This window comes from Cetorhinus maximus, chromosome 14, assembly GCF_964194155.1.
Source record: "Cetorhinus maximus chromosome 14, sCetMax3.hap1.1, whole genome shotgun sequence".
Lineage (NCBI taxonomy): Eukaryota > Metazoa > Chordata > Chondrichthyes > Lamniformes > Cetorhinidae > Cetorhinus > Cetorhinus maximus.
In genome coordinates, this window is record NC_135892.1 from 30,765,700 (window position 1) to 30,789,938 (window position 24,239).

The following is a 24,239-nucleotide window of genomic DNA, read 5'->3' on the forward strand; positions in this document are numbered from 1 at the left end:
AGCCCGTCGATGGAGGGCTGTGTTTCCCACCATCGGACGTCAGGAACCTCATTGTAATACATCTGCATATCACTATAAGCCCAGACTGCTGGAATCGTCCCCCGCCACCCTGCTGGATCATCCACCCACGTTGAGATGTTTCACAGCAGCATATAAAAGGCGTGCACTTTGCAGGCTGCACTTTGAGGAGAACTTGGAGGTGAGTGCACAGCAACGTTGTGGAGCGCCTGTCCAGGTCGCCAGTTGGACTTCAAGGCTGAGGCATGTTGGGTTGGAGGGGCGGGGGGGCCAAGGGCTGCCCTGCGATTGAGGCGACTGTGGGTGGGGGGGGTGCACCAAGGACTTCCCTGTGGTTGAGGCAAAATCAGGGGTTGGGGAAAGGGACCAAGGGCTGCTCTGTGGTTGGAGGTAGTGCAATGTCATCATCCAGGCTTGGACCAATCTCCCCCACTTGATGTACTTCTGCTGCAGGATGAAAGAGAGAGATGCGTAGGTTAGCATGGGTGTTCTAAGAACCTGTCCTAGTTAAGTCTGAAGGCCCCTCAACGCAACCCGGAGAGTGTTGGCCACCACTTGGACGGCCAGAGATTAGTGTGCTGCATGGCTGCCTGAAACCCCACCTTCCTCCGCCCCAATCTACCTGACCAATTGGTGGTAGCTTTGCCCATTGGACTGCATGCTGTGCTCTCAGCTCAGGCGCAGACATTCTCCTAACCCGAACTGCAAGACTGCACTGTTAACTTGAACCATTGGTGAGACTGGTCCAAACCGGATGCTAACATTGCAAGGGTCTGTGAACACCTCCAGCAGTGACTGCTCCATGGCCAGCTTTAGAGAGGAGATTGTACAATGTGTGCAGTTGTCTAACTGTTCTGCTGAATGTGAAGCTGGTATGCGACAACCACAAGTGCATCCTGCAGGTCTGTGGACAGTTTCCAGGGTCTGTGCACAACTCATACATTCTCAGTTGGTCACAGATCCCTGAAGTCTTCCAGAGTCTGCAGATACTGCAGGAATGGCTCCTCGGGGACAAGGGCTACCTGCAGGGGACGTAGCTGACGACACCCGTACAGCGGCCTCAGGCTGTAGCAGAGCGACGCTATAATGAGGCTCATGCTGCAGCTCACAACTTGGTGGAGCAAACCATCGGGATGCTGAAAATGAGGTTCCAGTGCCTGGACTGGTCTGGTGGAGCCCTGCAATATAGTCCACAGAGGGTGTCACATATCATCATCGCCTGCTGCACCCTTCACAACCTGGCACTGCAATGGTGAGAGGAACTGGCTGAGGAGGAGATGGAGGAGCCGGACGTCTCCGATGAGGAGGATGCCGACAGGAATGAGGGTGAGGAGGTCCTCGAAGGCAACGATGACGGGGATGAGGCACTTGCAGTGGCTAGATGGGGCAGGTGCGCTCAGGAGGCCCTCATAGCTGCTAGATTTGTGGAGGATGACAACATGCAGTGAGGTGACCCCATAGATCCTCACATTGCATCTGTGAATGTTTGACTCCAGTCTGGCTTAAGGCAGCGCCAATACCCTCTGTGAGAATGCTCCTGTCCTGGAGACACAGTGGAGGGCCTAATAGTCACTTCATTGCAGGAGGATGATGACAACATGTGGTGAGGACACTCCATAAACCTTCACATTGCCTCTGAGAATGCCTGACTCCTGTCTGGCCAAGGGCAGCTCGCTTGTACTCTGTGATCAGGGTCATATCATAGAAACGCAGCAATGAAACTTTAAAAGCCTCTGATCCTGTGTCCACCTTCAGTACCTGTCCCCTTCAGGAGCACAGCATCACTGGTCACAGATACTGAAGAGATGGGGGCCAGCTTCACCTAAAGATGCTAAGAACACACAGAGAGAATGACGGAACTCTGTGACACCTGCCCACGACATTCTGGCAGCAATGACAAGCACCTTCGAGGTGCAGGCTTCAGTAATGTGTCCAGGGAGTGTGAGGCCGGACCATCACTTTGGTCTGAAGGCTGCACAGAGCACAGGGAAGAGGCCCTGGACTGAGACACCTGCCTTTATCTTGTGTAGAAAGGTTCCACACCTGAGTGACACGAGCACTGCTCGTCAGAACAAGGAGCCATAGGGAGGGAGACATTCTTGGAAGTTTATTGACAATGGTGAACATTATGTACAAGTGATTAAGATCTGTGCCCAGGCCATGCAACTGCATCTTCTTAACCTTCCTAACTCTGCCGCTATATCTTGGTGTTCCCCAGCCATCCACAGTGGAGATGGAGGCAGCCTGCTGACTGTGACGCCCTGACTGTGATGAGCTTGGTGGGTGTCTTATGGAGGGCCGAGACTCTGCACTGGTGAAGGGTGTAGGTGAGCGCTGTGAGAAGACTTCAAGGAGGGTGCCTCCAGGTTCCTCTTCAGAGGTTTCTTCAGGGTTTGTTTGGAGGCTTTATATTGTGGACTCTGTTGGCTGATTGGTAGATGTACCGGGCTGCTTTCGGGATCCTGCTGTCGGCAGTGACACTTTCCTCGGCCTGGGGAGCTGCTGAGGTCACAGGAAGAAGGGATTCGGATGGGCCGGACACTCCCAGAGTCACCTGGATGGATGGCCCCGGGAGGGGTACATCTGCTGATCCTCCTCCCAATGGATGCCCAAGGACCCCTCGCTAACTCCTTGAAGAGAATGGATTGCTGGGGTGAGATCATGTTGCCTTGCACCCCTCTTGCGTACACACTGTTGGAGGCCAACTATGGCATCAGTGATGGAGTTAAGCCCCCGCAGCAGTGCAGGAGCAACATCCGGGACCAAGATCTCCATGGCAGCCACTGTCCTGCCAGTGTTGACCTCAGTGCGTTGGAGTGCCAGCGCTATCACCTCAGACTGAAGGTGGATGGACTCCTCCATGGTGCCTTGCAATCTGAGGAGTGCAGTAGACATCCCTTTCTGGTGTTCCCGAGCTTGCCTTTGCAGCTCCAGCAACTGTGATATAACCGAGTCCAGAAGCTGACTTGGACTCAGCAAACTTCTGGCCTCCAGCAATCCTCCGAGTGCCGGAGACCTGGGAAATCCCTACCACCAGCTGCTACAGATCAGAGAGTGCAATGTGCTCACCAGACTGTGATCCCGAGGCTACTGTAAAGCCAGGTTCCACCGAGATGTGTGACTCTGCATTGGTGGAGAGTGTGGGTGAGCGCTCTGACAGGACTTCAGGGAGGGTGCCTCCAGATTCCTCTTGAGAGGTTTCTTCAGGGTTTGATTGGAGGCCCTATGTTGTGGAGTCTGTCGGCTGATTGGCAGATGTGCCAGCGGAAGCAAGGAGAGATAATTATTGCATGGCAGTGGCCTGTGAAAGAGGACACATCACTCACGGAATGGTTGTCTGATGGATGTTGCACTGCTGGATCCTCACTTGGTAGAGCACCGCTGACCTCACCAACAGCACAGGAACGGTCCCGGTCATAAACGGCCAGCTGGATGGCTCTGTTTTCAAAGTCTGTGAGGACCTTGATTTCAGACATTTCTCCACCAGTCTGCGACCTCTCCCTCTTGTGTGTCAGCTTTTCCTGCATGAATAGAGATGGAGAGAGTGTAAGCAGAACGCCTGCCAGGCCAAATGATAAGTATGCCTGGCATGTGTGGGTGGTGAGTGGTCCCACGGACAGGATGAGGACAATGAAGGTGTGTGTGAGAGTGAATGGTGATGTCCCTTGAACTGATGGTGAGTGAGGGCCCTGTGGATGTGTGATGGGTTTGTGAGTGTGTGAGTTGAGAGTGATGAGAAGAGTATCTTACCCTGGTGGGAGATCATTCATCCTCTTGTGGCACTGGGTGGCTGTCCTCTTTTGAAGGGTGTTGGCGCTGACCACTGCCTCCCAAGCCGGATTAGTGATGTTGCTGCCCATCCTGTGGCCATAGCAGGTGTAGAGGACATCACAGCGAGTCTCCACTGTGTCCAAAAGGTGCTGGAGGGACACGTTATTGGACCTGGGGGCTGCAGTCTTTTTGCCTTTCAGGGCCATGTCTTCTTTGCAGCAGCCATGGGCTGGAAGCACTGAGAGGTGTGTGCACAGCTGGACTCTAAATATGGCGCCTGGCGTGCTGCAGCGGCGAATGAGAGCCAGCCTGCTGTGGAAATGGCGTATTTCCCAGGAATGCATAATTAAGGCAGCGAGTTTGGGATGACACGGCGTGAAAAGTTGCCATTGCAACTGGCAGGTAAAACATTGTTTTACCCGCCCGCTACCGGACTTAGTGCAAATCTGGGACAATTCCACCCGGGGTTTCTGATCTTGATCAGAAGATTTGGGCCAATAGCTCTTTAGTTGAAGATCAGCAAGAGCCAATTGCTTTAAAATCAGGAAAGATATCGCGACTATAAAAACTGGAAATTAAGCACCAGCTCACACAGAAATGAGACATTATAGCTCAATGGTAGCACTCTCAGTCTCTCAGTCAGAACCTCTCAGTCAGAAGGTTGTGGGTGCAAGTCCGCCCCAGAGACTTGAGCACACAGTCCAGGCCGACACTCCTAAGCAAGTGATCCTTTCAGGGAGGTTTCAGTTGAGACATCTCACTGAGGCCCCACCGGCTCTTTAAAATGGACATAAAAGATTCCATGTAAAATTAGAGTAGATTGTTGCTCAGGAGAGCAGGGCCAGGGGCGGTTGTGACCAGGAGCTGAAAGTGGGCCTTTTTATATGGGTTGGCTTGGATAGTGCAAGGCCAGGAAAAGGATAGAAAGTTGTTGCATAAGTCAAGGTGGGCAAGGCTTCGAGCAGGTCAGAACATTAACTGAACTGGGAAGTAAGACAGCAGGACAGATCAAGCACTAGGGCCTAATGTAATTAGGGCTAAAAGCGTGAGAGTGAGCGGATGTAAAAGGCAGCAATATGAAGAGGCAGCAGCTGGGAGTGAAGGCAATCCTGTGGGAAGAGGGGAAAATATTGAACATTATTAGCTGGAGAAAATGTGATACAGAGCCACCTTGTGCCCAAACATGGAAATGCATGATTAATGTTACAATAATTCATTCCTTTTGAGTGCAAGTTTTGAACTTGAACTATTTTTCAAACAGATTATTTGTAAACACAGTACTCATCAGTACTGCTTCAGAGGGCAGAATCATCCCAGCTTTGTACAAAGTGCAGTAGCAGATATTTAACTCGCCGGCCGCAATTGCGGGTTTTCGTGCCGTATCATCCCATTCCCACCTCATTAATTATGCAGCCACAGGAAACATGCTGTCTTGCTGGCGGGTGGCCTCCGATTTGCCCACCACGCCGTTACCTCACTGCTTCCTCATGCAGGGCACCATATTTAAACTGCAGCTGCGCGTACACTTCTCAATATTTGCAGCCCAGGAGGGCACCGGTGAAGACATGACCCCAAAAGCCAAGAAGGGAGCAGCAGCCCCCCCCCCGCCCCGATTCAGTGACACATCCCTGGGACGCCTCCTGGACACCGTGGAGGCCCACCGCGATGTCCTCTACCCCTGCTCTGGCCAGAGGAGGCCCATCAGTTTCACCACTCTGGCTAGGGAGATGGTGGCAGAGGTGGTCAGTGCCAATGCTGCACATAAGAGGTCAGCCATGCAGTGCAGAAATAGGATGAATGATCTCAACCGTGCCTCAAGGGTCAGGTAACCATCTCATCACTCTAAACTCACACACTCACAGGGCCATCACACATTCACTGGCATCTCACTCACTACCAGCTCAAGGGACGTCACCACCCATTCTCACACACACACCCTCACATCACCATCTGGATTTATCTCATCTAGAGACTGCCTCCTCAGCCCTCACCATCTTGAGGACACTTGCACAGATAAACATGTGCCCCTATACACGCCCTGGGATACCCCCCCCTTCCCCAGTACAGGCCTCGCCCTGCAGCCTCTTCCATCGCCTGAGGCCACTTCTCCACCTTTCCCAAGCAAGCCCTAGCCCTGCAGCCATTGAAAAGCCACCCTTCCCTTACAGCTGGCCTGGTAGGTAGAGACCTCCCCATGAGACCCCCTAAAAGTGATGTGGTGCTGCCTGCGAAGCCTTGCGCTAATGACCACAGCTGCTGCCCGAAGCAAGGTAGTCAAACGAACCTTGAAGTCCTGAAGAAGTGCAGCTCAGCAGGTGAATGTCACTTATGTATAGTTGTGAAACACATCGGCATGGTACCTGGATGATCCAGCGTGGGGGGATGTTTCCGGCAAGCTGGGCTTATAATTAGATGCAAATACATTAAACTGACATTCTTGACCTCTGGCAGTGGGAAAGATGGCCCGCCATTGACAGGCAGAGCAGACGATTGCAAACTGGTTTCGCAACATTCTAAAACTGATTTTTGGCCTTCTGGCCATTTTGCCGCTCACGCCCTCCATGACTCCAGACACCAACAGGGGTGGAAAATTCTGGCCAGAGTTATTTGGTAAAGCAGGAAAGACACCAATCAGAGAAGGTTAATCTGAAATTTTGGGTATTTCTTTAACCTCTATTATTAAAAAAGTGTGATATAATAGTGTAGTAGTAGTGTTGCTAGAATATGAGCTCAAATACCACCATGGCAGTTTGAGAATTTGAGTTTAATTTTCCTTTAAATCTGGAAGTAATAAGCTGGCATCAGTAAATGTTACCATGAAGTTGCCTCGTTGTTGTAAAAACCCAACTAGTTTAGCAACGTATTGTAGGTAAGCAAACTTGCCATCCTGATCCGGTCTGCTTTGTAAAGTGACTCAAGTTTTAACTGCCCTTTGATGTGACCTAGTAAACCTACATTGTATCAGTCTATTACAATGAGGAAGGCCCGCCACCAGCGAATTAAAGCAGTTTTCAAAAGGCACGCAGAAAGCAAAGGACATTTAGTCTACGCTCTGCGATGTGAAAAGGCAACTAGAGATGGGCAGTAAATGCTGTCCTGCCAGCAATGCCCACAATGAGAATAAATCAAAGAGACAGAAAAGAACTGCTCCCTAATACACAGTACAGGAATTTATTTTAAGTAACTGTGATATTTATTTATTTGCCAGCCATGGTGAAGGCACACATTTAAATAATGTTCAGCCATCAATCAAGAACACTTGTCTTCCTGCCTCTTGAGAGATCATTTACAAACTTCTTTCCAAATCTTTTCACTGGGGATGAGCTGCTCTAACCATAACTGTGCAAATTCTGACTCGCCTTTAGCATAATCACAGTTATTGTCTCTGTCACTTTGTCATATCTGCAAGTCACAATTTTGACATACTGGGTTAATAGCTGGGAAAGAGTTGGGGAATTTCCACCTCTGTTTAAAACTATTCCAGGAGGTTTTATCACATTTCCTCCAATCTCCAACCGCCCTTCTCCCACACTCCCGTTTTTTGTTGCCCGACATTTCCAACCTCACATTGCACGATCACCCTTACTAATCAGAAGTTGAACAGCCTTCATTGCCCATTTGGATTATTGACTGTCAGTCAAAGAACCTTACCCCCCTACCTCCAATATTTTTTTAACTTACAAAAGCATTCAAAGAAAATGAAAAATGCATTCAATTTGTTGATGATTTACTTCCTAGGTTTCTCACAGCAATGTGTAGAATATTCTTCTTTAATCCCTTGAGACAGGGAAGGTTCCTAGTACAACTTAGAAATGCTTTTAAACTGGTAACTGATTTACTTTTCAGGCCTCCCAACACTCGGTACTGCTGTCTCACTTCTGTTTCTGTAAGTGGCACAGTAAGTAAGTTTTTCTCTTCAATTTATTCAACTATTGGTATTTTCCATTTATATCTTACTTAAACATTTAAGTCGATTTTAACTTTGATATTTTCTTTATCGTACCTTCTTTCAGCTGCCTCCAAGACCTGCTTGTCCTCCTCGTTGGGCCTTAGGGTTCAGACTGACACAGGCTACCCAACCTCACTTATTACGCTCTACATGGAACCAATGTCCCACATAAGGGTTGCCAACCATCCAGAATCATCCTGGAGTTTGTAGGAATTAAATATTGATCTCCAGGACATTACCACAAGCTATTTGCGAGAAAAACCATTGGGACTTAAAAAAAAATCTTATTTCTTATCATTTACTTTAAATACATTCATTTATTAGTTAAAAAATATTAGAGATTGGGGAAAAGTGCTGTTTGACTGACAGTCAAGCAGCATCCGATCGGATAATCAAGAGCCTGTTTGCTTTCCAATCAATGTGGCAAGGCAGTGCACTGCAATAATGGACAAATTGGGTGATCAGTGGTGGAAATGTGGGATTGGGGTGGTTGGTAACAGAAGTTGTGTAATGAAGCCTTCAGAAATATGTCCACCAGACTTGGCAACCCTCATCCTACAACCCTACATCTGGTCCTACACGAAGACCATTGTCACCCGCCTCTACAATGTTGTCTTCTTTTGGCTGAGACCCCTCACTTCCACTGCCGAAAGCCTGAGCCACACATTCATCATCTCTAACCTTCATGAGCTAATCCAGAAAACAGAAACCTGGTTCCTCTCCTGCAAAAAGTCACGAGCATCCATCCTTTAGACTAAATACCTTCATAAAGAGTATCAGCTATCCAGCCAACCCATTTTCACCCTGGCTGGCTCCTCGTGTCTAGAAAATCGACATCGGTATCCTTGTGCTTCGTAATTTCATAACTCCAGCCATGTAGTGAAACCTGCACCCTCTGCTCTCCAGACTCTGGATTATTGCTTGTCACTATCTGTCAAAATCATTTTACCTTGATTCTTCCTTCTCTTTCCTTTGTTAACTGTTGAAATGTACTAACAGACAGGCCATCTCTCTTCGGCAATGCCAGATAATTGAAAGTTCCCATATTGCTCTTCACCGAATGCAGCAAAAGTAAATGTAAAATTTTGTTTGTTTAAACTCTGGAAAATTCTTGTATACCCATTTTACAGCTTCAGAATTCACATTCCCATTTAAATTTTTAAAAATTCCACAAGAGCCAATATGATCCCCATAGAGACCAATAACCATTTTAAAAGAGATGAATTTCCCACTGACTGAGGGAAATAACCAAAGGACAAGATGTCATGTTTAAGACTATTATTGTAACAAACAAACTAAAATCAACATAGATCAGTCATTATTTAGTAGACAACTAATACATCAAACTAAGCCAAACTTTTTTTCATTAACTAAGTAATGCAATTAAGACACTTCTGGCAACCCTTTTTCTTGTGCTTCACACTTCTGGCAGATGTGTAGGATTACAGGAGCAAGTCCCAAGTTACTTCCAGCTTTCCAACAGACTCACTTCTCCCTGCTGCGCTATGTCGAAACTTCCAGGGTGAAATTTTACGGCAGCGGGATTTTACATTCCCACCAAAGCCAATGAGGTTTAGAATGTCTCGCTGCATTTTACAGCCCCATCCCCACTGAAACGGGGCCATAAAATTCTGCCCCCAGTGTCCTTTCGAAAATATTTCTACCATTGGCATTGAAAAATCTCCATGTATTCATTAAGCACACTAGTCAGCATGAGTTTAGACTCAGTATCTCTTTTTATGAGCATATAGTGATGTTCTTCCCTTCCTTCTAAAGTGCCTTGGGATGTTTTTCCACATTAAAGGCATTATATAAATGTACACCATTATTATCAGTCTACACAACAGTTTTACTCTGGACAGAATTGCTCTCTGTGTTTATTCTGAATCTCACTAACTCCTAACCATAGCTTCCTCTTTAATCTAGTAATAGCATCTGGTGTTGTGATGGCAGGTGTTTTATTCCTTTCATAAAAATAAAAAACTACTGCGGATGCTGGAAATCCAAAACAAAAACAGAATTACCTGGAAAAACTCAGCAGAACTGTTGAAGGGTCATGAGGACTCGAAACGTCAACTCTTTTCTTCTCCGCCGATGCTGCCAGATCTGCTGAGTTTTTCCAGGTAATTCTGTTTTTGTTTTATTCCTTTCCCCTGTTAAGGAAGTAGTGAGTGATCTTGTCAACATTCATTTAGAATAATGATGTCCTTTATGTGTAGACTATTACTGTGCCTTGCAGGAGTATAGTTTAAAATAATATTGCATGTTCTCTGTATGTTACTGTTAGTCACCTAAAACATTTACTCACTGTGAAATTTCAGTGTACAATTCATTGCAATGTCAGGTTTGTGAACTAGCTGAAAGCAGTATAAATACTAACCAAAGAAATTGAACCTCTAAAAGCTGTAAGCTTCATTATGCCCAGGCCCATTCTGCCCTCAGTTGTACATAAAATATCCCACTATGGTATAGAAAGAACAGTAAGGAATTTCTTCCCACTGCCTTTTTCCAATATGTATTCCTCAACCAACATCACTAAAAACATAGATTATCTAAATTGGCAGCCATTTTTCACATATTACAACATATCTGCAGCTAACAATCAGCTCGACCACACCCTCACCTCCACTTTCAATATCCTAGTCCCTATTATATTCCAGAAAGCCAGGTAGTGAAGGATAGAACTGGAGACAATCTTTATACACTTTCATAGACATTTATTCACAGATATACATGTGCAAATATGCACCTCCTAACCCAACAATGACAGTTTCTGCCTCTTCCTATTTATAGGGACACAAGCGAATGCCCAGTTAATGCTCACCACCTTCATACAGTTAGTATATAATTAACAGATTCTCTTCTCTCTCTAAATAAAAATTAGAGTTTATATGTACAACAAAAATTTCAAAAGAAATTAATTCAAATGCCTCCATATTCTGTACAAAACATGACATTGTGCAATGCATCTCTTCCAGGACCCCAAACATTTCTTTGAGCATGTATTTCTTTTTGTCAAACAGTTGATAATTTTCATCCATCAGTTTAATTTTTCTTTCTCTCCAAATTTTGTTTGAGACCAGTGAAGCCAATCTGATTTCTCACTTGTGCTCTTTGCAGAGTGTACATTATCCCACAAGGAACGAATATCCACAAAACATTCAATGGGTTCAATACTATCTTCAGTACATCACTTTTATAGAATCTCACTTAAAATATTTGATAAATAGAATCATATGTCCGCTGCCTGCACAAAGCCCCAGAAACCAGCCCTGCTTTAACCTTACAAGTCCCCTCTATAAGTAGTTTTCAATACAAATCCAACCAAGTGACAAGGCTGGTTTGACTCTTAGCTGGTACCTCAGAATAAATTCCTGTCTCTCTCCAACTATCTAGCTCCCTTTGTTTTGCCTCTCTTATTAGTTTATCCTCAAGTTTACCGGCAGCCACTAAAGCTTCACGATCATGAAACTTCTACTTTTAGTTCTGATCCAAGACATCTGTGACCTTTATTTTATTGTCTAATCTTTTCAACGTACAGCTTCTACTTCTACTTTAATATCTGTCGGAACTGCTTCTGTGAAATCTCCCTCTTGCATTCTTGGAGGTTCTTTCTCCAGTTTGTGATCATTTTTTGATACAAGAGTCAGTTCCGGATCCACTATCATTACTTGCACTGCACTTTCTTACTCTCCAGTCTTTCACCCAATTTTGCCAATCCATCGACCTCATTTCTTGGCAATCATCCCGAGCATTTAAATAACATTTAAACTTGCTAGTAGCCTTTCTTGCATGGCCCACAATTGTCGCATCCCTCTATTCATTGCAAACCTCTGGAATTTATATCATCCAAGTACTCTCTGTGTAATTGACCTTTAGATATGATAGCTCTGTCCTGTGTATCACAATCACTCTCTTCACTACTATCCAGCCCCTGCATTCTGTTCCCCAGGACCTTCATCACAAAATACATGAACATTTGAGATACAGGGTGCCTCATTTGCTTCTATCAGCTTACTCAAAGTGAGATTTCATAATTAATTCCAATTAAATGTGAGAAATGACCTTTATGGGCTGGATTTTGCTGGTAGGGACGAAATCTAACCCCTGGGTTGGTGGAGTAGCCCAGGGAAGTATATTAGTGGCTGCATCTCTGTGGCCAGGTGTCCTTAAGGAGCACTGAGGGGGAAGCCAGGGCCAGCCATCAGCCGGGAGGGGGTGCGGTTTGTGAAGTTCCGGCTGCCCTATTGCCATGAGGGTGACCATTGTACTAATTGTAATACCTTCTTGAACAAGAGGTCTATCGCACAGGCCGTTCAGGATCTTATATACTTCAATCAAATCATCCCTCACTCTTCTAAACTCCAGTGGAAACAAGCCCAGCCTGTGCAACCTTTCTTCATAAGACAACCCACTCATTCCAGGTATCAATCTAGTAAACCTCCTTTGCCTCCAATGCATTTACATCCTTCCTTAAATAAGGAGACCAAAACTGCACACAGTATTTGAGGTGTGGTTTCACCCCAATGTCCTGTATAACTGAAGTACAACATTCTTACTCTTATGTTCAATCCATCTCCTAATAAAAGAGAGCATTCCATTAGCCTTCTTAATTACTTACTGTACCTGCATACTAACTTTTTGTGACTCATGTACTAAAACACCTAGATCTCTCTGCACCTCAGAATTATGCAGCTGTTCTCCATTTAAGTAATGCTCTTTTTTGTCCTTCCTGCCAAAGTGAACAACTTCACATTTTCCCACATTAAACTCCATTTACCAGATCTTTGCCCACTCACTCAACCTATCTGTATCCAACTGCAACCTCCTCATGTCCTCTTCATAGCATACTTTCCTACCTATCTTTGTGTCATCTGCAAAATTAGCTACCATGTCTTTACTCCCCTTATCTAAGTCATTGATGTAAATCATAAAAAGTTGAGGCCCCAGTACAGACCCCTGTGGGACTCCACTCGTCACATCCTGCCAAACAGAAAAAGACCCATTTATGCATACTCTCTGCTTTTTGCCAGCCAGCCAACCTTCTATCCATCCTAATATGTTACCCACTACACCATGCACTTTTATTTTCCGTAATAATCTTTGATGTGGTTCCTTATCAAATGCCTTCTGGAAATCCAAGTACGGTACCTCTACAGGCTCCCTTTTATCCACTGCACATGTTACTCCTTCAAAAAAACTCCAATAAATTGGTTAAACATGATTTTCCTTTCACAGAACCATGCTGACTCTTCCCTATTGCCTTGAGCTTTTCCAAGTGCCCAGCTATAACCTCCTTAATGATCAGTTCTAATAACATCCCCACGACAGACATCAAGCTAGTTGGCCTATAATTTCCTGTTTTCTGCCTCCCTCCCTTCTTGCATAGAGGGGTTGGTTATATTTGCTACTTTCCAATCTGATGGAACCTTTCCAGAATCTGGCAAATTTTGGAAAATTAACAGCAGCACATCAACTATTTCATTAGCCACCTCTTTTAAGACCCTAGGATGTAATCCATTGGGACCCAGAGACTTGCCAGCCTGCTGCTTCATCAATTTGCTCAGTGTTATTTCCCTAGTGATTTCAATTCCACCAAGTTCCTTTCTCCCGATTTGCCGCTACTACTGGAATGTTTTTTGTATCCTCTATAGTGAAGAACACAGAAGCAAAATATTTGTTTATTCCTTCCGCCATTTCCTTATTATCTACTAACTGTCCACTGTCACTCTCTAGAGGACCGACACTCACATAACTCACTCTTTTCCTTTTTAAATACCTGTAGAAACTCTTGCTATCCATTTTACATTTCTAGCTAGCTTCCTTTTATACTGTAATTTCTTTCTCCTGATTAAACTTTTAGTCATACTCTGCCGTTCTTTATATTCTGTCCAATCATCTGTCCTGCCACTCATCTTTGCGGAGTTGTATGTTTTTTCCTCAAGTTGATGCTTTCCTTAACATCTTTTGTTAACCACGGATGGTGGGTCCTCCCCTTAGAATTTTTCTTTACAGCACCTTCCAAACTCGTGAACTCTACCATCTAAGAAGACAAGGGCAGCAGAACCTTGGGAACACAACTACCTGCAAGTTCCGCTCCAAGTCACACACCACCCTAACGTGGAACTGTATCACCGTTCCTTTATTGTCGCTGGGTCACAGTCCTGGAACTCACTTCCTAAGAGCTGTCCGTGTACCTGCACCCAATGGACTGCAGTGGTTCAAAAAGGTGACTCACCATCATGTTCTCAAGCGCAATTAGGAATGGGCAACAAATGCTGGCCTTGCCAGCAATGCTTACATCCCATGTAAGAATAAAAAAATATATAGTGTTGTTTGCCTGTATTATTGGTGGCCTCCTATTGGATAGGGCACTTGTGGAATGTAGTTACTTACTAGTGGCACTGTGTTAACTGTTGTCTCTTGAAACTTAAAAGTAAAAACAAGCTCTTGATCAAACCATCATAAAGGTTGGTTTCAACCCAGTGGGCAAGCTAGCAGAACTATTGAACTAGAAATTCAAAAATCACAGCATGGTGAAAAGATGAATGATCATGTAATGATCTGCACATGTAAGGATGCATCGAGTGGAAGACCAGTTCATGGAATACCTTTTAATAAATGTGGCATCAAATGACATTATAAAATATTTTCAGTACAGAGTGCACTCTGTCAGTGTTTATGTTCCATATTAGCCTCCTTCATACATTTCATTATCTAACCCTATCAGCACATCCTTCCATTCCTTTCTCCCTCATGTATATGTCTACATTTCTGTTAAACGTATCTATGCTATTATCCTCAGCTATTCCTTGTGGTAGCAAGTTCCACATTCTAACCACTCTCTGGATAAAGAAATTTCTCCTGAATTGTTACTGGATTTATTAGTGACTCGTCATCGAAGTGCCATGCTGAGTTGGGTAGGTGACCATGGTCTTCCAAACTTTCCAATCATTGCAACAGTGGATGATCTGGTTGTTGGAGTTGTGGTTAAGCCTTTCAGGTGGTTAGGTGTGGTTAGGTCTTTCAGGTTGTCTAGATGCTTCCTTCAGTGTCAGTCTCTTGCTCTTCTTCCATTAATCCTTCCAGTGGTGATTTGGGACTCCAACCCTTCTGCATGGAACATGCCTGAAGAACTTGATGTATCAGCTTTTGATATTATTTAAGAGTTCCCTTGTTCTTATGGCCTCATTCAGTACTTCTTCATTAGTTCTTTTCTCCACCCAACTAACTCTGAGGATCCTTCTTAAGCACCACATTTCGAAGCTGTTGATTTCCTTTTCTTCCTCTTTCCCGATGCTCCAAGCTTCACATCCATAGTTCATTACTGACCAGACATAACATTTACTGCATGGATTCTCATTTCAAGACTCAAGCTGAAGTTTCTTATAATGTTGCTTCAATCCTTTGTCCAATCCTTTTTCGGATTAGGCACCATCTGATACCATATATAAACAAATCTCTTATACCTGCAGGAACACAACACTGATTTATACATTTTATGGCAAAAGGTTGTAAATAATAATAGTAACCATGGGCTGAATTTTACACAGGAAGGCATATTGCTTGCCCACCCATATGAATAGTTGATTTGACTTTAAAAAAGGCTGCCCCACACCGACATTACACTGCGGGTGGCCTGAACAAGCAGAGATTGGGACTTTTGTTCCTGCTGACCAATCAGATTGCCAGTCAAGCGGAGTGCTACTGGTACAGAGTGGAATTATTGCGCGTTTGATGGGAAGGGAGTTAAGTTTTAAGGGTTAATCTTTTATAAAATCTAGTACTGCTTGCTTGCAATTTAGCATCTTACTTAAATTTACTGTTTTAAGTTTCTTATAGACTTGGGCAGGGCTAATCAAGCAAATCAAGCCCTCTGCTGGAGAGCAGGTGAGGTCAGCGAATCAAGGAACTGGCCTCATCTGGGTTCTGTAGCTGCCAGATAGGAGATTCATTTGAATCTCAGTAGTATAACTAAGAGAGGTTAAATTCACTGTTATGGAGTGCTACTGGTACAGAATGGAATTACTGTGAGTTTGGTGAGAAGGGGGTGTGGTGAGGAGGGGAGGGAAGTGATCTTTTCTTTTTCTTTCTCTATCTTTCTCAGCCTGTGGGAAACCAGGAGTTGAAAAGTTACATGAGAGGGCTGAGTTTTGAAAACATTCAAGAGTGACATCACAGGAGAAACATAAGTTCATTGGTTGGTGAGAAACTGCTGTTAGGGAGGGTCTTCAAGCAGCTGAGAGTTATAAAAACACATTTTTAAAAGGAGAAACTATTTAGCTTTCAGTAAGAAACACAAGCAATAGGGAAGTAAAGTTAAGGCCAGGTAAAATAAAGGAACTAAGTAAATCAAAGTAAAACAAAGTTAACCTAAGGGAAGTAAATTGAAGCCATGACAGAACAGCTCAGTCATGTGTAATACCTGTCCTGTAGTATGTGGAAAGTCATGGACACTACCGGTGTCCTAGACGACCACATGTGCAGGAAGTGTCACCAGCTGCAGAACCTTGAGCTCCGAGTTTCGGAGCTTGAGCGGTGGCTGGAGTCACTGTGGCGCATCTGCAAGGCTGAGAGCTACGTGGATAGCACATTCAGAGAAGTGGTCACATCGCAGCTGAGGAACATGGAGGCAGAAAGGGAATAAGTGACTGCTAGGCAGTCCAGAAGAACCAGGCAGGTAGTGCAGGAGCCCCCTGGGGTCCCGCTCGCCAATCGGTTTTCCGTCTTGGATGCTGCTGAGGGCATTGGTTTCTTGGAGGAGTGCAGTCAGAGCAAGGTTTGTGGCACCACAGGCATCTCTGCTGTACAGGAGGTGAGGAAGAAGAGGTAAGAGCAGCACTGATAGGGGATTCGTTAGTAAGGGGAGCAGACAGGTGTTTCTGTGACTGTAGACGTAACTCCATGATAGTATGTTGCCTACCTGGTGCCAGGGTCAAGGATGTCACGGAGCAGCGGCAGGACATTCTTCTGAGGGAGGGTAATCAGCCAGAGGTCATGGTTCATGTTGGTACCAATGACTTAGGTAGGAAAGGAGATGAGGTCCTGAAAGTAGATTTTGGGGAGCTAGGAAGAAGATTGAAAAACAGGACCTCTAAAGCAGTAATCTCAGGATTATTCCCAGTTCCACATGCATGTGAGTAGGAGAATTGAGCAATTGAATACGTGGCTGGAAAGCTAGTGTAAAGAAGGAGGGCATCAGGTTTCTGAGACATTGGAACCGGTTCTGGGGAAGATGGGATCTATACCAAGCCGGACAATCTACACCTGAATAGGACTGGGACAAATATCCTCACAGGGAGATTTGCTAATGCTGCTGGGGGTGTTTAAACTAGATTGGCAGGGGACTGGGAACCTGAGGGCAAATTCAGAGCAGGGAACGGGAAATGGAGAATTAGTGAGTTACTCTGAAAGACCGAAGAATCACAGATTAAAAAGTGTATAGCACAGGAATTTGGCAGTGTTTAAAAGTATATATGTTAATGCAAGGAGTATAGCAAATAAAGCTGATGGGCTGAGAGCACAGACGGATACATGGCAGCATGATATTGCTATAACGGAAACTTGACTTAAAGAGGGGAAAAATGGCAGCTCAATATCCCTGGATATAGAGTCTTCAGGCAGGATAAGACGGAGATAAAAAAGGCAGGGGTGTGGCAGTATTGAATAAAGAATCAGTTACAGATGTGAGGAGGGACAATATACTAAATGAGGCATCAAATGAGGCCATTTGAGTTGAGCTCAGAAATTTAAAAAGAGGCAGCTACACTGCTAGGAGTGTACCATAGACCCCAAAATAGTGGAAGGGAGTTAGAAGAGCTAGTTTCTGAGTGCAAAAACAACAGGGCAGTAATAGTCGGGGACTTCAACTACTCTAATATCAATTGGGATACGAACAGTGTGAAGGGCACAGAAGGCACAAAATTCTTGAACTGCTTTCAAGAGAACGTTTTCTGCTAGCACATAACAAGCTGAATGAGAGGAGGAGCAATTCGCGATTTAGTCTTAGGAAATGAAGCTGGGCAAGTGGATGAAGTAGCAGTGGGGGACCATTTTGGAGATAGTGACCATAATATAATTAGATTTAGCATCATTATGCAAAGGACAAAGATAGAATAGGAGTTAAAATTCTAAATTGGGGGAAGACAAATTTTACAAAGCTGAGAGGTGAGCTGGCGAAAGCGGACTGGATGCAGCTACAAGAAGGGAAAACAGTGTCAAATCATTGGGAGGCATTCAAAAGAGAGACTTTCTGGGCACAGTGTAGACATGTCCCCACAAAGAAAAGTATGGTACTGCCAAACCTAGAGCCCCCTGGTTATCCAGAAGAATACAGGGTAAGATAAAGCAGAAAAAGAAAGTGTATACAGTCACAAAAAGCTTAATACTGTAGAAAGCCAAGAGAAGTATAGAAAGTACAGGGTTGAAATAAAGAAGGAAAGCAAAGAGAGGATGCGAAAATAATATTGGCAGGTAAAATCAAAGAAAACCCAAATGTATTTTACCAGTTGTTAGGTATGAAATATAGGGGAGAATTTTCTCCCTGTCGGACGGGCCAGTTGGGAGCGGGCAGGTGCAGAGCCGATCGCCACCCGCTATTGGCACCATGCCACCATTTTATGTGGGTGGACCAATTAAGGCCAGCGTAAAACGTGGCTCCTGAGGACAGCGGGAGTGGGCGGGCGGCAGCAGGAATGCAATGACCCCCGGGTCCAATGACAACCCGGCGGCCTGTTTAAAGAGCGCTCCTGCAGCCTTACAAAGGCTGTGAATCATGGCCAGTGGAAGGGCTCCCCAGAGCGCTGCTGGTGAGCAGGCCAGGGAGGAGGGTAGGGCAGGGGGGCACTGTGGCCCTCACTTTTCAGACAATTGCCTTGCTGCCCTCCTCGAGGAGATGGCAGCGCGGCGTGAGATCCTTGTTTCCAGGGACTGGAGGAGGAGGCCCCCCCATATGACCAAACATGCCTGGGAGGAGGTGGCAGAGATAATGAGTTCACATGACGCGGTGTGATGCACCTGGGTTCAGTGCCACAAGCGTTTCAACGACCTCTTGCACTCGGGAGGTGTGAGTACTGTGTTGGCATAGGCCACTTAACACAGCAGTTAGGCTTCCCCGCCTGGCCCCTGCACCCCTCCATGCCCCCCAACTTTGAATGTAGTGACTGCATTGAATAATTCACAGCATGTGTCCTTCGCTGGGTGGGCCAGCATTTATTGTGCATCCTAGTTCATCCTGAGAGGATTGTGCTAAGATGGGTTCTGCACCCGCAACCTGTGGTAGACTGACACCCAGAGTACTGTTTTGGGGGCTACCTCAAGGATCTGCACCTAGGCGCAGTGCTGGAACTGCAAAACTTATCAAAGTCAAGCTACTGACTGATCGGGAGGGGAACTTCCAAGTGGCGGGACACCCATCCATCTGCTGCCCTTGGCGTTCCACGTGCTTGTGCATCCTTGCTTTGCAAGGTGAAACCGCGTGGTGGCAAATGTGATGGAGGTAGCATGTGGGCAAGGGGCGTCAGCCCTGGCTGCTCGGTGTGAGTGTGCGGCTGTTCCAGATTCATGATTCACTGGAACCCTGCAATGTCCCACTCTGGTTGGGGTGGCAGGGATGTGATGGGAATCCAGGTACAGGGTGGACTAATCAATGCCCCTCTCTCCTTTTCAGGAGAAGACTGCACACAATTCCGCCAGCGGATGCGGACTGGCGGAGGCCAGGCACAGTTGACCATAATCATCAGATACGAGCAGGAGGTGATGGAGCTGGAGAAGCGCCATGTGCCCATGTCCACCAGTGGCGGTGAGGCTGGGGTGCCAGGGAAAGGTAAGATTGCTGAGCACTGAGGTCACCTTGTCTGTCCCGGCAACTATTCCACTGTTGAATGTTTAGTGATTGAAGCTTGCAACATGGGTTTCCCATTGATTATGGAAGGATGAGCACATACTGATCTGGGGGCCAGGCATGCATATTGACATTGTCTCCACTTGAACTAATCAAATGTCCTTGATCTTCCTTTCAGCCTCACCAGAGCAGGGCTGGGAGGAGGAGGCAGAGGGGCCACCTCTGACACCTGAGGGCCCAGAAGAATTACAAGCACCAACGTCACACCATCTCTGCCAGGCAGGCACTAGTGCAGATACTAGCACCTCAGTGGGGATTAGATCGGTGGCTAGTGTCCCGGGGCACAGTGGTGAGGGCACTTCACACTCGATGGAGGTGCAGGCAAAGACAGAGAGTGCCCATGGCGCTGGCAGTTGGAGGACTGCAGGGGACCAGGCACATGCTCAGTCGGTGGCTGATGATGTGTCTCTGGAGTCATCCCTGAGGCAGCAGATGCTGGAAGTCCAGCAGGGTGTGCAGGAGGATCTGACGGAGATACATGAGGCAATGCATGGCATAGTCTCCCTGCTGGAGGAGTCCATGCAGAGCATCAGCAATGCATTGACCCTCATGGCCAAGCGCAATGCTTCCTCCATAGAGAGAGTGGCAACTCTCGTGGAGAGGCTCCTCCAGGAGAACAATCAGGGCCTCCTGGGGTTGCGCTCGGACCGGCAAGCCCTCACAGCGGCATTGACCACAGCTGGTCAGTGCTAGTGTGGGGGAATGGATTGGGCACCAAATATCCCAGTTAGGTTCCCATCCATCAACAGTGAAAAGGGAGGCCCGAAACGACCTCATGTCGGCGCAGCAGCAGCTGCCTGTCTCTGTGGGCTCCTCTCAGGGCACTGCGGATGAGGGTAGCAGCTCCTCCGGCCCTCTGCCAGTGACCATGGGATCCATTGAGGCTGCGACGACTGGGAAGATGTCAGCCGTGGAACTGGTTGCTCCCTCCCAGGCGGGGCCAGCACAGGCTCCACTGGCCAGAGGACACCCACCAAGGTCATCAAGGCCAACAGGACAGCAGAGTGAGCAGGCTGTCTCAGATGCCAGTGCCAGCGAGGGAGGAGCACCTAGACGTAGCACCCGAAAACGTAAGCTTAAGGCACCTTAGGCACACCACAGGCTTCTCACTGATGGTTTTAGGTTGCCCCACTTTTAGTTGATTATAATTTGGTGTGACGCTCAACACCTTTGAATTAAGTTTCTTTTCTGTTTTATTTTGTGAATTCATTAAATGTTAAATGTGAACATGGTTCAGGGTGATTCCTTACTTCTGTAGGTGGACGGGAACCCATGATGTTATGAGTGACTTGTTTGTCATTGAGCTTTATTGACAAGGCACTTAGTTAATGTTCCTAACCAGGCAGATGTTGCACTCAGGATTCCAGTGCGGATCCTGCAGCCCTGGCTCATGTTGGAGGTCCATCTATGGTGTGCTAGCTGAAGGTTTGTTGGATTAAAGCCTCCCTGGTGTCCCTGCCTCCCAGGAGGTTGCCCGGGTCAGTGTTCTCCTGTGCGTGCTCATCCTTGGATTCACTGCTGGACTCATCGTGTGCAGCCGGAGCAACTCGTCTACATCTTCTTCCTCCACTGCGTCCCTCCTTCCAGCGCCAGGTTATGGAGAGCACTGCATGCAACCACTATCAGCGACACACGATCTGGGGGGTATTGCATTCCCCCCCCGAACGGTCCAGGCATCATAAGCGCATCTTGAGAAGACCGATGGTTCTCTCCACCACAGCTCTTGTGGTGCCCTGGCTCCTATTGTACCGCTGCTCGGCCTCTGTTCTTGGATGGCAGAGAGGCGCATGATAAGCCCTGAGATCTGCACCAGCATGAGCCACCTTTTGCAGGGATAGCCCTTGTCACCCAGCAGCCATCCATCCAGCCGGGCTCAGATGAGCCTCGGCACCTGGGAGTGTCTGAGGATGTAAGCGTCGTGGGAGCTGCCTGGGTACCTTGCACAGACTTGTAGAATCTGCATCCTGTGATCACACACTATCTGCACGTTCATGGAGTGGAAGCCCTTCCTGTTGACGTAGGCACCCGGCTCACCTGCTGGTGCCTTGATGGCCACATGTGTGCAGTCGATAGCACCCTGGACGTGGGGGAACCCAGCAATCACTGCGAAGCCTCTGGCTCGCTCTGTCTGGCTGGCCTCGTCCCAGCGGTAGTGAATGAAAGTCAATGCATGCCTGAACAGAACATCTGTCACCTGCTTGACACAAGTGTGGACAGTTGACTGGGAGGCTCTGCAAAGATCACCCACTGACTCCTGGAAGAGCCGGAGGCATAGAAATTGAGGGCAGCTGTGACCTTTTGCACCACGGGCATGGGGTGCCCACCCAAACGGTTGGTGCAGATCTCAGGGCTTATCATCTGACAGATGGAGGCCACTGTCTCCCTTGAGAGACAGAGCCTCCTTCAGCACTGGACCTCAGAAATATTGAGATAGCTGCTTCGCTGCCTGTAAACCCTGGCAGCAGGCTAGTGGCGTCTTCTGCGGCCCCTTCCGCCTTGCACTTCCTGTTTTCCCTGCGCCCTTGTGCCTGCGCCTCTCCTCCCAAAGGTGGCTCCCCTGGAGACTGAATATGGACTCCTGGCCTCCTCCTCCTTCTGGTCCTCCCTTCCTCCTCAGAGGAGGTGCCACCAGTGGAGAGCATAACTCGCATTCCCAGAGTAAAGGAAGTCTTCCTGAAACCAGCAAGGCCCCAAAAATGATGTTTACTCCAGAGTCGTGACCTGAAGCTTATTATTCCTGTCCGAGCAGCTGTGAAGAGATTTGAAGTTTTCCTGCTTACACAGGCAAGTAACAGTAAGTTTAAACATTAAATCTCTACTAAAGATCACTTGCGACCCCACTCACGCCTCTTATCCTGCCCGTGGATGAGGTTTTTTAAAATGTGGCCTACCCGCCTGCCCGTTGTGCCCATGCGACGATCTGAAGATCACATCGGCCCCGAAAAATCGCCGTCAATTAGTGGCTAAAGGGCCTTAACTGGCCTGTTAATTAATGGCGGGCACGCATCGCTGATCACCGATGTCACCACATGTCATTTTACGCGTTGGCACAGGCGCGGGCACACACCAACAAGAAAATTCTGCCCATAGTTTAAGTAAATTGTATTTGTATTTGTGGGTGTTAGGAATAAGCTACATCTTTAAGGTTAAGTAAGTTATATGTTTTATTTGTGGGATAAAGGGTGAAACCTGGGTCTAGTTTTCACTTTAAAGAATGTTGCCTGCAAATCTGTGGATTTGTTTGCGTACCTGCATTTTTAATAATGTTTTACGACTCTTGAAGTGGCTTAGGGAAGTTAAAACAAAGTTAAAGTAGAAAAACCGGGCTGTTGCCTAGCAACAGGGGGGCCATAGACAAAGAAAAACAGAAAACAGTTTGAGTGAAGAAAACAGTTTAAGTCTCTCTCTAGCTGGACATACTAGCAAATTGCTGAGAAAAAATGAGTCTAAGAATCTTAGATGAATTGCTCTAAAGTTAAAGTTACAGTGAATGTCAAGTGAGTTCTGGATCTCAACGGAGATACCAAGTTGTGAGCAGTCTACTGGGAGAGGGAACTACAAGCAGCAGGTCCTAAAGGAAAAAGAGAAAGGTTTCAAGAAGTACTTTCAGTTAAGTCAAAGGACAAGGACAGGGATCTGTTACAAGATCCTGTTCAGTGGAAGTGAAAGCAAGGAACAGAGGAAAAAGTTCCAAATTAAAGAGAGAAAGCTGTGGAAAGCAGACTCAAGGCAAAGTGGGCTTGCAAGAAGCCAGAGGATACGAGGACACAGCCAAAGGTTGGTGACTCCTTACTATGGGCATGTGAAGCAGTGGTGTTCTGTTGGCACAGCTGAGTACCTGAGAGAGAGTGCATGGAAGGTGAAGCTTGAATGCACGTGGCAATCCAAGGGAGTGGAACATCAGAAGGAGAGTTCGAAACCCTGGAGGTAGACCCTTGCGGAAGGCATTCGAGAGAAAACATTGTTTGGGAGAAGATTCCAAAGTGGGTTCTTCGCGAGTGGAGATTGGAAACCCTCATGTGAAAAACAGAGTTCAGTGAGACCAGTTGACTCAAGGTGTGACAAGTATCTGGGGGGAGTTGATGAGAGATCCATAGCATCTATTCAGGGTGGCATCTGTCACTTGGTTTCAGAGTGTGTTGTGCCTGACCACAAGTCGCCTATTGGTTTACATGAACTGTGTATTTACTGTGAACATGAGAGTATTAGATCACTTTTGTAACTTGTGTTATCCTTACAAATCTGTATATATCTGTAAAGGCATAGTTAAGGGTGAAGGAGTATTGTAATATAGTTCATCTTTTCTTGTTTAATAAATGTTTTATTCTTTTTTTAAAAGTTCATCAGCTGACTCCTGTGACTCTGTTCAGTAACCGCCCCCCACGTTTCTAAACGAAAAGTAAAAGTTAGGATCTATCAAGCCAGGCTCCACACTAGGATCTGACTTGTCCAGTAGTAACATCAGCTGGATCATAACACAGCACATTAAGAGCAAGAGAATCACTAAGGAAAGGGTAGGGCCTATTAGAGATGTGCATGGTAACTTGTGCGTTGATACTGAAGTTGTGGGGAGGACTCTCAGTGAGTACTTTGTCTCTG

The 24,239-nt window shown here is 46.5% G+C and overlaps 1 protein-coding gene across 1 annotated transcript in view; it reads right to left on the bottom strand.

Annotated features, from left to right (window-relative positions):
- Positions 1-4,846: 4,846 nt before the first annotated feature.
- LOC144689563 (platelet-activating factor receptor-like) overlaps positions 4,847-24,239 on the bottom strand; it is a 41,096-nt gene continuing 21,703 nt past the window's right edge. Inside the window, exon 2 of the mRNA XM_078556742.1 lies at positions 4,847-4,898. Within this exon, the coding sequence (XP_078412868.1) occupies positions 4,897-4,898 (2 nt within the window). The 3' untranslated portion in view covers positions 4,847-4,896. The remainder of the gene's footprint in view (positions 4,899-24,239) is intronic.